We start from the raw sequence: 13,796 nt of genomic DNA, 5'->3' as shown, positions 1-13,796 counted from the left end.
ACATTCGGTGCATTGTTTCAAGGAACTTCCATTCCCCCCAAACACACTGTCCTGCCTCTGGGAGTGGGGAACATGTCTCACCAACAGTCAAGCCGATGAGAAGACTCTAGGTGGGTCTGTTGGGACAGAGAGAGAGAGGAAGGTCAGAGCCCAGGGTGGTCCAGGTCACTCCGGTCCTCTGCTGCCTACGTTCCCTCTCACACTGCCTGGCATGGTTTATGGGACGCCAGATGCCACTCATGTTTGCAGCTAATAACCTTCACTTTGGGGATACCTTTTTTTTTTTTTTTTTTTGAGATTTTATTTATTTATTTGACAGAGAGAGATCACAAGTAGGCAGAGAGACAAGCAGAGAGAGAGAGGAGAAAACAGGCTCCCCACTGAGCAGAGAGCCCGATGCGATCCCAAGACCCCGAGTTCATGACCTGAGCTGAAGACAGAGGCTTAACCCACTGAGCCCCCCAGGTGTCCCGGATACCTTGTTTTTGTTTACTTTTTTTTTTTTTTTTAAATATTTTAAAGTTATCTCTACACCGAGTTGGGACTTGAATTCACGACCCCAAGTTCAAGAGTCACACGTGCTATGGACTGAGCCAGCCAAGCGCCCCTTGGGTTATCTTTTTTAATGTTATTTTTTAGAAAAGATTATTTATTTGAGAGAGATAGCACAAGCAGGGGTGAAGATCAGAGGGAGAGAGAGAAGCATGCGTCCCACTGAGCAGGGAGCCTGATGCAGCGCTCGATCCCATGACCCTGGGATTAAGACCTGAGCTGAAGACAAATGCTTAACCAACTGACTGACCCACCCAAGTGCCCTTAATGTTATTTTTATAAGTAGCAAAATGAATAAGATATTCCTATTTCTAAACAAAACAGGATTCGTTTGGCTACATATGTCTATCTAGCTTTCTTGAGTGGGTCTGTGAGGTAATCTTGGAGAGATGTCCTCTTTTGGAAAGCCCAAAAGGACCTAGAGGTGAGGGCTGGGAGGTTGGATTTCTGGTCTGTGTGTGTGTGTGTGTGTGTGTGATGGAAAACCAGTGGGATCAACAGAGTTGTGGAAATGGTCTGTAGGGAAGGTGAATCAGGGGACTAGTGGGCTATTGGGGAGGGGGGAAATTCAATTCAATTTAGTTTAATTTCTAAAATATTAAACACCTATTATATGCCTGACCCTGTTCCAGAATTTTAGGATATATCAGGGAACAAAATATAAAGATTCTGCCACCAGGAAGCTTAGTTTTTAACATGAAAACATAATTAACTATGAACATAATCTATCAATTTAATGGTAAACGCTGTGGTGTTTTTTTTTTTTGTTTGTTTTTTTAGATTTATATACTCAGGGGTGCCTGGATGGCTCAGTTGGTTAAGCCTCTGCCTTCAGCTCAGGTCATGATCTGGGGGTCCTTATGATGTGGGAAACAAAGGCAGAAGAATGATCAAATTTCCTTACTACCTACAGCCCATTGACTGGTCCTTGAAACAACCAGAGTGACTTTCCTCTAGGGACTCAAGGGCCTCAGTGTTAACACTTTGCTGAGGGCAAGCGGCAATCCTAGCCTGAGTCCCCCACACCCCCCCCCCCCTTCCTGTAAGTCTACTTTAACCTATAAAAATTCCTTTGGAAACTTCCTTTATCTCTAACCACCCTCCCCAGATACATTTTGGCAATCATCCCCCAAGCTTCTAACCCACAGATTTACCTCTAAAGGGTCTCATGACTCAGGTTTGATTAAACAGTAATAAATGACCTTTTCCCAACAACAGCTAGCCCCCTCAAGGTCCTGGAAACCTTGCTTCCAAAATTTCTTAGAGACTTACACTCTCCCTAGCCCCCTCTTGACTTGGAAGTATATAATGGGCCATGGCTAATGACCCCAGTCAGCTCTTCCTGCCCACGGAACCTGTCCCTGTGCTTTAATAAAATCACCTTTTTGCACCAAAGACATCTCAAGAATTCTTTCTTGGCCGTGCGCTTTGAATCCTAATTTCTTTCCTACATCACTTGGATGGAGCACCAGGTCATAGGCTCCCTGCTCAGTGGGGAGCCTGCTTCTCCTTCTCCCTCTGCCCCTGGCCACCCCACTTCCCCTGCGAGCAGAGGGCAGGGTGGAGGGTAGATCCTTTAGTGCCTGGTCGATCACTGAGAAAAATTTGCCTTTCACTTGGAAGGGAACATTTCTATCCCAGTTTTCTGGCTTTTCTTTGCAGTGTTTTGTTTGGGGGTGTGTGTGCACGCATGGATCTAGATCTAGAAAGAGATGCACCTGGGCGTGGGCTGAGGCCCCAGGATTTCAAAACTGCCCTTGTATCTTCCTCCCTGTCACCTGCAGCCAGGCTTGGGTGTGGCTCCTGCCACCCCCTCAGCTGCTTTTACGGCGCACCCCCTGCCCTCTGGACTCAGCTCCCTAAGCACAGAGCAAACTGGAGGTGAGAGGGTCCCCTGCCCACCCAGCCCCAGCGGTGCTGACTTGGACACCAAAGTCCAAGTGCTCGTGGACACCAAAGCCTCCCACTGGGAGAGGCAGAGTCAGCGCCTAGGACCCAGAGAGAGGCAGACTGAGAACAGGGGGCAGGCAGGGGTCCCAGCAAATGTCCGGCACCCACCTGGAGGAGATGGTCTCAGCTCTCCTCTAGCTCCTGGGCCCTCTCCCGCTGCTTCCCTGCCCGCCCCCCCCCCCCCCATACACACATGCACACACGCCTGACACAATGGCCGGGTGGGGCTGAGGAACTGGCTTCCTCTGTGGAGATCTCAATCTGGGCCCTCGGTTCCCGCCCCAGAAACACAGGAACAGACATTCAGAGACTGGGCCCCACACTCCTCGCTCCAAGGGGTTGGCAGGACCCGCTGAAAGTAGAAACTGCTTCCAGAAAGATAAAGGTAAGTTCAGGGGGCACTATCGCAGAGCTGGTAGGGGGCAGAATCCTGGATGGGGGTGCCTTGGTGTGAATAATGGCCTGGCACACCCCGCGAGACAGGTTAGCAGTTAAAGGGACAGGCTAGGGGCGCTTGGGTGGCTCAGTGGGTTAAAGCTCTGCCTTTGGCTCAGGTCATGATCCCAGGGTCCTGGGATCAAGCCCCACATCAGGCTCTCTGCTCAGCAGGGAACCTGCTTCCTCCTCTCTCTCTCTCTGTCCGCCTCTCCACCTACTTGTGATCTCTGTCTGTTAAATAAATAAAATCTTTAAAAAAAAAAAATAAAGGGACAGGCTATGGTGTGAGGTGCGGGACAGAGGGTCAGACAGTAGTGGAGGGACTCAAACACCGTTGGTGTGTGAGTGGCTGACAGAGAAAAGTTTAGACCCTGGGCCCTTCTGCCATCCCAGCCTTGTGCTACTGCTACCCCGTCCTCACCGCATCCCCTGAGAGACCCCCGTCTACACAGCAGGGCAAACCGAATGGTTGGTACAGCAGAGACCACCCTCTGGGCTTGAGGTTCAGCCTTTCCCGGGACCCTCAGGATCCTGGGTCTCTCGCATCTTCCAGACCCTAGTGTGCGCATGTAGAGTGCCGTGTGGTTTGGGGGGGGCTTGTCCGGTTGGGAGGAGGATCCGATTCCTGTTTCCTGCCCCTACTCACTCAGCCCTCGGAGGGGACAGAGGGGACAGGACTGAAGGGTGAGTGCGTGGGGCCCGAGTACCTGGGTCCTGTGAGAGGCCCGAGTGGGGGGCGGGAAAGGAAGTAAACGCAGGTACCTGGGGGTGGGGAGGGATCCTGGAGAGGGCCAAGGCTGGGGAGGAGCTGGAGGGCTAGTGAGGCCACTGGCCAGGCCACCTAAGGAACTTCCTGCCTGAACACAGAGGCCATTGAGCTGTAAGACTCCAGCCTCCGGCCCGCAGCCGCCACCCGGCATCATTTCTCCCGAACCCAGCCTGGGTCTTGGAGGGCTCTGACTCTCCTGCCGACTCCTCTCCGGAGTTTGGGGGCACCGCCCTGAAACCCCCCCCCCCGCCGCCCCCCCGCAGCCTGCTCAGGATTGCTGCCGCCTGCGCCTGCACGCAGGAGGAGGTGAAGCCCAGATGCGGGTATCCCAGCCCCACTGGTCCTCACCTTCTGTCTGGTCTCCTGCCCACCCACCCGGCCTCCTGGCAGGACCCAGGCTGCCTCCGGGCCTCTCAGGCCAGACTGGAGGGGTTAGGTCGGGGTGGGGGGGCAGACAGGGATGGGGACAGGGCAGGACAGACCATGCCCGGGGCCTCCTGGTCTCTTGGGGTCAGAGGCTCCAGGAATCTTCAGGGCAGGAAAAGGAGACTAAAAATAATCCGGAAAGGGAGAGTCCGGAGAGAGGAACTGGGAAATGGGGGGCGGAGGGCGGGCTGGGGCAGGGAAATAGTGATGCATCCCTCACGGCCCGGGCTCGCGCGGCGCGCCTGCGCACACGGCGGCCCAGGCGCTACCCGCCCCCCCCCCCCCGCCCCCCGTCCTCCCCAACAGACGGCGCCGAGGATAGGCGCCCCGGCACACCCCACCTTGCCCCCACACACGCCCAGCAGCCTCCGCTCGCTGGCGCCTGTCTGCTCAGAGCGGTGCGCTCTCAGCGTGTCTCACCGCAGCCGTGTAAATGGCACACGAGCGCGCGCGCACACACACACACAGCACACGCGATCACACACGCGCGCACACGTGCACACACACAGAGCTCGACAGCTAGATGCATCTGGCCACAGGGCAAGCCCAACGTCCCTTACATTTCCAGTTCTCATGTACTCCCCCCCCCCCACACCCCGCCGGCCCCCGCTGGGTCTCTAACTGGGCGCCCCCAAGCCGGCTCACTGTCTCCTCTGGCCTGACTCTGGCAGCAGAAGCCAGAAAACAGAAATGCAGGCGGGGAGGCAAGGAGAGGTGAGCGGTGAAGGCAGGAAGACAGCGAGAAGAGAAGGAAGCCGAGGGCAGGCACCAGCCTGACATCCAGCCTGACATCCTGCCCTTTTTGTTGGCTCACAGTTTCTGCTGGGAGGCCTCAGTCTACCCTCGGGCTGGGGGCACTAAGGGTCTCTTTCTCCCTCCCTCTTCCTCAGGGGATGACTCCAGCAGAGCACCCCACTCTTTTGAAGAGCCCAGAGGGAGATGTCAGCCCAGTCTCTTCCTGCAGCAACACCCCCTACCCAGAAGCCCCCTCGGATCATCCGCCCCCGCCCCCCTTCTCGACCCAGGGCTGCCCAGTCCCCAGGGGATCACCACAACGGCTCATCTCCCCAAGAACCTGCCCTCACCTCCAATGATGCACCAACCCCAGTGGGCACACCCATCCACTGGGACCCCCCTGCCTCCTCCCTCAAGCCCCCTGCCCTCCTGCCTCCATCAGCTTCTAAAGCCAGCCTTGACTCCCAGACTTCCCCAGACTCGCCTTCTAGCACACCCAGTCCCGTATCCAGGCGCTCTGTTACCCCAGAACCTGCTCCCCGGTCTCCAATCCCACCCCCCAAACCCTCCGGTTCACACACTCTGCCCCTTCTCCCCATGCCTGGGGTCCCCGCCCAGGGCGGCTCTGCCTCAGCCCCGGGCACTGTGCGCAGACTGGCTGGCAAGTTTGAATGGGGGACTGAAAGCAGGGTCCAGGCTGCAGAGGCACTAGAGTCGGGTCCCCAAGGGGCAGCAAATGTGAACGGGGAGAGAGAGGCTCCACAGGGCAACCTTGCTGGGAGTGGATCCCAGGAGAACGGCACTCCGGGTAAGTGTGTCATGGGGCCCCGGGTGGGCTCCTTCTAGCCCATCTTCTTTGATCTCGGTGCTTTAAGACTGGGTGCTTTCAGAGGCTATGATCTTAAAAATGGATTTCATGTTTGGAAAATCTGGTTTGCATATTTGCTGGGGTCTGAAGACAGGCGGGTGGAGGAGAGAGAGACTTGAGGCTAGACCGCCGTGTCCCCCTGCCGGACGGGTTCAGGGGAGGGAGGGGGCCTGGGCAGCATGGGGCCAGGCCCCAAGGGCCTCCATCTTAGGACACCTGTGTCTCCCACAGATGCTGGCCTGGCCTGCCCTCCTTGCTGCCCCTGTGTCTGTCACATAGGCCGGCCTGGCCTCGAGCTCCGCTGGGTGCCTGTGGGGAGCTATGAGGATGGCCCCAGGGCTTTCTGCCGTGCCTCCCCACTGAGGGCCTCCCGCTCTCGCCCCAGCCCTCCAAGCATCGGTCTCCCCCCAGTGGTCCTTACGTCCTACCGCTCCACAGCTGAGCACAAACTCCTCCCGCCCCTCAAAGCCCCCAAACCAACTTGGGTCAGGCAGGACACCACCGTCTCTGGGGACCCGCCCCAGCCAGATCTTGATCCGCCCTCGGAAGATGGAATCCATACAGGTACTGGGCCTGGGAGAGAGGGCTTCTGGGCTGGGAAGGGGCCGAAGTAGAGAGGTCTAAAAGCCTCCAGACTGCCACCCTCAACAGGCCCTGGGGGCTTTGGTTCCTCTGCCACTAAGTGTCTTTGCTGGGTCTGGACTCAGGGGTCCTGGGCTGGGGACATGGAGGTCTGTTCTCTTCACTGTGGGCAATCTCTCTCCAGAGGACAATCCTGATGAAACTCCTCAGAACACACCTCCAGCAACAACGGAGGGCAGGTACCAAACCCCTGCACACTTACTCCCTACCCCAGAGCTCAACCCCCACCCTGCCCCAATATGGGGCGAAGCACATCTCGGGCTCAGGAGACAAGCAACTCTGTCCCTTGCCGTGTGACCTGAGACAAGTCACTTCGACTTTCCGAGTCTCAGGGTCCTCATCTGTGGGCGGGGGTAAGCCAACCAGCGACCTCACCAGGGTGCTGAGGGTGGTCTTGGGGGTCCGTTTGACGGTCCCCCACCTCCAGCCTCCCTCTGCAGCCACCGTCCACAAATCTGTCTGGCACCGGGAACATCTCTTGTGTGTCCTTTGGGCTTGTCATTCATTTTAGATTCAGGACCCCCAGCTGGCATGAATTCTCCTGGGCGGGTTGCTCGGTTGCATGGGACAGAGCAGGGGGGTGCGAGCTTGGGTTGATCACATGGAGTGTCCCTGAGGCACAAACAGGGTATCTCAGACAATGGTTCATCCTGAAACAGCTGAGAGAGAGGCTTTACACTAGCGTGTGAATAGCAACTACCCCCCATCCCCAGGGGTGTCCCAGTGGGGGCTCTGAGGCACTCCATCCCTTTCTCTCCACAGAGACAAGGAGGGATTGGAGGAGCTGAAGGAACAGAACTGGGAGCTGCCCCTGCAGGATGGTGAGGGCCTCCAGATGTGGGGGTCCCTGCTGTGACCAGCAAGCTGCAGGGGAAGGGTCCTGGGGTGCTGGCTTTTCCTGATGTGCTCTGTATCCTTTGCAGAGCCCCTATACCAGAACTATCGAGCAGCTGTGCTGTCTGAGGAGCTCTGGGGGGTCAGCGAGGATGGGTGTCCCTCCCCCACAACCCCCGGCGAAGGTCCCACCTTTGCACGGCCCCCTGGACCTCGCAACACACTGTGGCAGGAGCTTCCAGCCGTCCGAGCCAGCGGCCTCCTGGACACACTGAGCGCCCAAGAGAGGCGCATGCAGGAGGTGGGCATGCCTGGGCTCGGGCAGCACTGGCGCAGGGGATGGGGGGGATGGGACCTGGGAGCTGGGCTTTGCACTACGGCCCAGCTCTGCCTCCTCAGAGCCTGTTCGAGGTGGTGACATCGGAGGCCTCCTACCTGCGCTCGCTGCGGCTGCTGACAGACACCTTCGTGCTGAGCCAGGCTCTCCGGGACACGCTCACCCCCCGGGACCACCACACCCTCTTCTCCAACGTGCAGCGTGTCCAGGGAGTCAGCGAGCGGTCAGTGGGGTCCTGTTCCTGCAGCCACAGCAGGCCTCGGGTGGCTGAGCACTCCCTTAGCTTTCTGCTTGCCCCAGGTCTTCCCTTCCTCACGCCCGCTTAGTGCCCAGCTCTTGTGCAAACTCAGGTAGACTTGGCTCTCTGCCCCCTCCCCTTCAGGTTTCTAGGGACACTCCTGTCCCGTGTGCGCTCTTCCCCCCACATCAGCGACCTTTGTGACGTGGTGCACGACCATGCCGTGGGTCCCTTCTCTGTGTACGTGGATTACGTGCGGAACCAGCAATACCAGGAGGAGACCTACAGCCGCCTTATGTGAGCGTGCGGGAGGTGGAAAGCGGGGCCATGCATGCGTGGGAGAGGAAGCTGGGAAGCCGGGTTCGGGGCCAGGGCCTGGAGGTGTCCTGCTTTTGCAGGGACACGAACGTGCGCTTCTCCGCGGAGCTGAGGCGCCTGCAGAGCCTCCCGAAATGCGAGCGGCTGCCCTTGCCATCCTTCCTGCTGCTGCCTTTCCAGCGTATAACCAGGCTCCGTATGCTGCTGCAGGTGCCTGGGGAAGGGGGTAGGGGCGGGGATTGGGGGAAGGGAGGATGGGAGGGGGCCAGGGGAAGAGGTCCTCTGCTCCTCTGCCCCTCTACCCCCACACTGGCCCCCTTGGGGGAATTCTCCCCGGGCTTCTCAATCCAGGACACACCAAGCCTTCCCTGGAGGTAAACAGTTGTCTCCGGGAGCCATCTGGGTGCAGCTGAAAAGCGCCCCTGGCTAGAGACGCGAGTTCTAGACCTAGCTCTGCTGAGAACTGGCTGAGGGACCTTCGACAGGTCCCTTCCTTTCTCTGGGTTTCAAGAGGAATATGGGGGGTGGTCTTTGGGCTCTCCCACCGCATGCCTTTTCGATGGCAGAGATGTCACTCCCAAAGAGGCAAAAATTAGTTCTTCGGGGGGAAAATCTTTGCCATGCCAATGTTGGTGGTACTCCCAAGGGCTCGTAAATAGACACGCAGTGTATCTGGGGTATTAATATGTCATGATGGGTGGGACACTTAGGGAAAAGCTGTCTAAAAGGCTTCCCCGTGGAGAGAGAGGCAGAGTGGGGAGTGGGGGTGGGATCAGATTGAGAAAGACTTTTCCTGGCAAAGTAGAAACTTCTCCCTAAACCAGGTGATGCAATGGGGGTGCCTTGGTGTGAGGAGTCCCCATCTAGATTATCGGCATTTTCATATCCTGTTCAGCTTTGTGTATCCCCAGTGTAGACAACCTAATAATTGTAACACTAGTCATAGCAGTTACAGGGCTACAGAGTGCCCCGTCCTCGACATGGTTCTAAGTGCTCTGTACCTGTTTACCCTTACCAACAACTGTGGGTAGGAACTGTTATTGACCCCACTTCGTAGATGGGAAAACTGAGGCACGGAAAATAATTGAGAGAGGCAACGTGTGAATCTGGGCACTCTTAGTCACTCTGCTACATTGTTGGCGCTAAGAGTTGTGGTTGATAATGATTAAAACAGTAGCCACCCTCTCTTTTGTATTTCCCATGTACCCAGGACTATGCCGAGCCCTTTATGTCTCCTTACCTCACTGAATCCTCACAACAGGGCTATTGGTGGTATGCTAGGTGTGTTTTCTCCCCATTTGACAGATGGGGAAAACTGAGGCTCGGGGAGGTAACCCGAGGTGCTCAGGGTTGTGCAGGCAATGAGAGGTGAGGTCTCTTGGCCTGATCAAGGTTGGTTCCCCAACACGTGAACCCAGATTAAGCATTTTGTCAAGCCAGGTGGGTTCCTATTAACTGAAGCTCCGCCTTGTCCCCAGAATATTCTGCGCCAGACAGAGGAGGGGTCCAGTCGCCAGGAGAATGCTCAGAAAGCCCTGAGTGCTGTCAGCAAGGTAGGCAGCAGGGATGCTGGGGATGGGAGGGGACAGGGACAGGGGCGGGCAGAGGGTGGGTGGGAGAAGAGGTAGGGGTGCGTGGGGGTGGGTGACACGACTCCCCTAACCCCAGATCATTGAGCGTTGCAGCGCTGAGGTGGGGCGCATGAAGCAGACGGAGGAGCTGATCCGTCTCACCCAGAGGCTGCGCTTTCACAAAGTCAAGGTCGGTCCCTGCCCTGGTTCCCACCTTCCCTTTCCCGATCCCCACCCCCAGTGCTGCAACAAGCCCCGTGCTCTCACAGGCCCTGCCCTTGGTGTCCTGGTCCCGGCGCCTGGAGCTGCAGGGGGAGCTGACCGAGCTCGGCTGCCGGAGGGGCGGAGTGCTGTTCACCTCGCGCCCTCGCTTCACCCCCCTCTGCCTGCTGCTTTTCAGTGACCTGCTGCTTATCACTCAGCCCAAGAGGTGGGTCCCAGGGAGGGAGGGCGCCTGGGCTGGGGGAGGGAGGAGGGGTCCGGCAGGATCCCTGTCCTCCCTCTCAACCGCCTCTCCTCCCCAACCCACCCCCTCCACCGGGCAGCGGGCAGCGGCTACAAGTTCTGGACTATGCCCATCGCTCCCTGGTCCAGGCCCAGCAGGTTCCAGACCCATCCGGACCCCCCACATTCCGCCTCTCCCTTCTCAGCAACCACCAGGGCCGCCCCACCCACCGGCTCCTGCAAGCTTCGTCCTTGTGAGTTGTGTCTCCTTCAGAAAACACCCTGGGAACCCTCACTAGGCTTCTCAGAGCCCACCACCCTCCTCCTCCTCTGTCTCCCTCTTCTGCAGCCCTTGTCTGTCCCCAAGAAGGACCTCTTGGTTCAAATGTGACTCCTCCCTCTGTCCCCACCAGATCAGACATGCAGCGCTGGCTGGGAGCCTTCCCAACCCCGGGCCCCCTACCCTGCTCCCCGGATACTGTATATGAGGACTGTGGTGAGTGTCCCCCAGAGGGGAGGAGGGAAGGAAATGTCAGGCTTCAGGGGAAGATGGGGGAGAAGCTAAAAAGAGTCTCTATCCCACTATGTGTCACTCGCCCCCAACCAGACTGTTCCCAGGAACTGTGTTCAGAGCCTTCTGCAGCAGCCAGGACAGAGGGACGAAGGCTGGAGTCTAGGGCTCCCCCCAAGCACCCACACAAGAGCCCCGAAGGTGAGAAATTCTTGTAGTTATTATTCGTTCAGTGAATTTTTATTAAGCACCTCCTGGGTGCTGCTTGCTGTCCCAGGCCCTGAGATTCTTGCCCTGCTGGAATGCATGTTCCAGTGGAGGAGAAACAACAAAGAATTAACAAGATATACAAGTAAATGATACTGGCGCGCCTGACCGGAATATCCGACTCTTGATCTCGGGGTCATGAGTTCGAGCCCCACTTTGGGTGTAGAGATTACAATGCTACAGTGTGTCTGACAGTTATAAGTACTGTGGGAAAACACAAGTGGAACAGAGTCAAGGAGGTCAGGAGTCCCAGGGTTGGGTAGGATTACGATTTAAAATTGGGAGGTCAAGGAGCACCTGGGTGGCTCAGTCATTAAGTGTCTGCTTTTGGCTCAGGTCATGATCCCAGAGTCCTGGGATTGAGCCCTGCATCAGGCTCCCTGCTCAGCGGGAAGCCTGCTTCTCCCTCTCCCACTTTCCCTTCTGTGTTCCTTCTCTCACTGTGTCTCTCTCTTGTCAAATGAATAAATAAAATCTTTTTTTTTTTTTTTTAAGATTTTCTTTATTTATTTGACAGACAGAGGTCACAAGTAGGCAGAGAGGCAGGCAGAGAGAGAGGAAGGGAAGCAGACTCCCTGCTGATCAGAGAGCCAGATATGGGGCTTGATCCCAGGACCCTGGGATCATGACCTGGGCCGAAGGCAGAGGCTTTAACCCACTGAGCCACCCAGGTGCCCCAATAAATAAAATCTTAAAATAATAATAATAAAATAAAATCGGGAGGTCGAGATGTCCCTCCATGAGGAGGCATATGTGAGCAGTGACTTGATAGAGGTGAAGAACTTAGGCACATGGTATCTGGGGGAAGAGTGTTGGGGAGCCCAGACAGGAGTCAGTGCAAAGGCCCTGTGGCCAGTGCATTTGAGCAACAGTAAGGAGGCCAGTGTGCTAGAGGGAGTGAGAAAAGGGGAGAGGGGCAGAGGAGGTCACAGAGGTAATGGGGACCGGACCATGCGGATCCTCTTAGATTCCCCTGAGAAGTCCTGCTCTTCCTCTGAGTGAGATGAGCGGCCATTGCAGGGCTGAACAGGAGGGACTGCCATCCTCTGTTGCTGCTGTGGCCTCCGCCTCTAATGTCATTTCTCGTGATGCTCCAGGCTTCTTCACTAATCCCTGCACTCACTGGGACCCTTGGGCATTAGACCCCATGGGACCTCCTCCTTTCCTTCCCGACCTCTTCCCTCCCTTGGTTCCACCTGGGCCCGTGTCTCTCTTTCCACAGGCTGGCTGAAGGGGTTTCCGGGGGCCTTCCCTGCCCAGTTGGTGTGTGAAGTCACAGGGGAACACGAGAGGAGGAAGCACCTTCGGCAGCACCAGAGGCTCCTCGAGGCTGTTGGGCCCTCTTCGGGCTCCACCAGTGCCTCCCCACCCTAATGCAGGATGGGCGGCGGTGGTGCACAGGCGGGGACAGCTGGCAGCTGGGCGCGGAGAGGACAAAGCTCATCCATCCATCGGATTCGCTGTCAGTGGAAACGCTACCTCTATTGGCAACCAATAGGGACCAAGCTTCGGGAGAAGGCAGCCAATGAAAACAAGGCCGTCGGAGCCTACCGGCGAGGGATGGCTTGAGTGGGTGGCCAATGGAGACAGAGGCCTGGTGCAGAGCAGCCAATGGGTCCTGAGCTGGTTGAGCCGCTGGCCAATGAGTATCCCTGCTCGCTCACAGCCAAGGAAGACTAATAAACCAAGTCAATAAAGTTTTTAAAAAGGGCTGCGCTGGAAATGAAGGCCCGGGATAAAATAGCCAACAGCAGTGAGCAGGGACGTCCAGCCATGGAAGGTGGTCTGGGCCCCAGAGACCTGTGCTGCCCCTGCTTGGTTCTATAGCAATGACTGTCCTGCCCTTTGAGTGTGGGAAGCGCTTCATTCCATTCCTGGGGGGCCTCCTGTGCCCTCTGAAGCCACTTCTTCTCTTCTAGAAGAATCCAGAGTGAGTGTCTCAGAGAATCGGCGCATGTGTCCCTGTGTCTCTGTAGGTGTCAGGGGAGGTGTCCTAGGGAAGGCGGTGTGTGGGGGGGTCCCGCCTCCTCCCCGGGGACTGAGCGCTCTATTTCTCCCCTCACCCCCTGCTTTTCCTGTTATTTTCTCCAAGAAGACAGGAGGTCTGGGCTCCCCCGGAGGTGATGTGCTGGGTGTGGCTTGGCAGCCAGAGGCCAGAGTGGGGTAGGAGAAGCCTGAGCTCTGGGCCAGTGGTCCACGGCAGCTGGAGGGTGATGCTGGGGCTCAGCCACACAGCCTGGTAGAGGAGCCCGAGGGACTGAAGACGGCCAGTAGCCGCGGCCTGAAGCCCCCGGAGGCTTCCTTGCCCCAACCTTGGCCTCCAAACTGAACCGTAACCAGCCATCCATCCAGCTCAGCTTCGGGCTTTACGATGGCTCTGGGCCCCAGATTTTGGGGGAAAAAACAGGAGCTGTGGATCGTGGGCCACCCGGGGAGCCTCTCCAGCTTTCCTGCCTTCATCCTGGACCTCTCATGGAAACTCTGAGCTCACCAGTGGCGAGGGAACAAAGAGCCAGTGTGGCGTCCCAGCCCTACCCCAGCATCTCATTCCAGGGGAGAAAGTGCCCCGGGAGATGCCAGAAGGAGGTGAGGGATGGAGACAGAGCAGAGCCCACAGTTGCTGGTGACTCGGCCTGGCACCAGGCCTTCCCTGAACTGGGCCGTCACACTGTCCCTTCAGCTCACGTATGGCAGCTGGCCCAGGACGGCAACTGCCCCCAACTGCAGGAGAGGCAAGGACTCTGGGAGGCTGGGAGGGAGAAGGGGACTGCCCTTTGGCCACCCAGGACTTTGCACAGTGCCTGGCTTATGAGAAACCCTCAATAAATGTTGGTGGGCCTGTACTGGGGGGAGCGTGTGCTTAAAGGAACAATAGTCTCCAAATTTGGCTTTGTAA

At 57.2% G+C, this 13,796-nt stretch overlaps 1 protein-coding gene across 5 annotated transcripts; it reads left to right on the top strand.

The window, feature by feature from the left end:
* Positions 1-2,752: 2,752 nt before the first annotated feature.
* On the top strand, positions 2,753-13,743 carry ARHGEF15 (Rho guanine nucleotide exchange factor 15). 5 transcript variants are annotated; one of them, XR_009348013.1, is made up of 17 exons: positions 2,753-2,887; positions 5,026-5,678; positions 5,970-6,302; positions 6,505-6,559; positions 7,143-7,201; positions 7,304-7,515; positions 7,614-7,774; positions 7,934-8,086; positions 8,188-8,317; positions 9,586-9,660; positions 9,776-9,868; positions 9,948-10,108; positions 10,224-10,376; positions 10,536-10,618; positions 10,730-10,834; positions 12,123-12,830; positions 12,996-13,743. XR_009348013.1 is itself a non-coding variant. In XM_059149006.1 (16 exons), exons 2-16 carry the CDS (start codon positions 5,075-5,077, stop codon positions 12,272-12,274), a joined length of 2,529 nt encoding a protein of 842 aa, XP_059004989.1. In that variant the 5' UTR covers positions 2,753-2,887; positions 5,026-5,074; the 3' UTR covers positions 12,275-13,743. The 5 variants fall into 5 exon arrangements, 3 of the variants coding, with proteins under 3 accessions (XP_059004989.1, XP_059004991.1, XP_059004990.1); XR_009348014.1 differs by having other exon boundaries at positions 12,993-13,743; XM_059149006.1 differs by having other exon boundaries at positions 12,123-13,743.
* The last annotated feature ends 53 nt before the right edge of the window (positions 13,744-13,796 follow it).

The sequence above is a fragment of the Mustela lutreola genome, chromosome 15, assembly GCF_030435805.1.
Source record: "Mustela lutreola isolate mMusLut2 chromosome 15, mMusLut2.pri, whole genome shotgun sequence".
Taxonomy (NCBI): Eukaryota; Metazoa; Chordata; class Mammalia; order Carnivora; family Mustelidae; genus Mustela; species Mustela lutreola.
Note: the sequence above shows the minus strand (reverse complement) of the source record. Positions and strands in the feature narration are given on the sequence as shown.

Coding starts and splice junctions, on each gene's coding strand:
- ARHGEF15 (XM_059149006.1), top strand. CDS start 5,075: ATGTCAGCCCAGTCTCTTCCTGCAGCAACACCCCCTACCCAGAAGCCC. Junction 7,202..7,303: donor GGAGCTGCCCCTGCAGGATG/GTGAGGGCCTCC, acceptor TATCCTTTGCAG/AGCCCCTATACCAGAACTAT. Junction 10,619..10,729: donor TACTGTATATGAGGACTGTG/GTGAGTGTCCCC, acceptor GCCCCCAACCAG/ACTGTTCCCAGGAACTGTGT.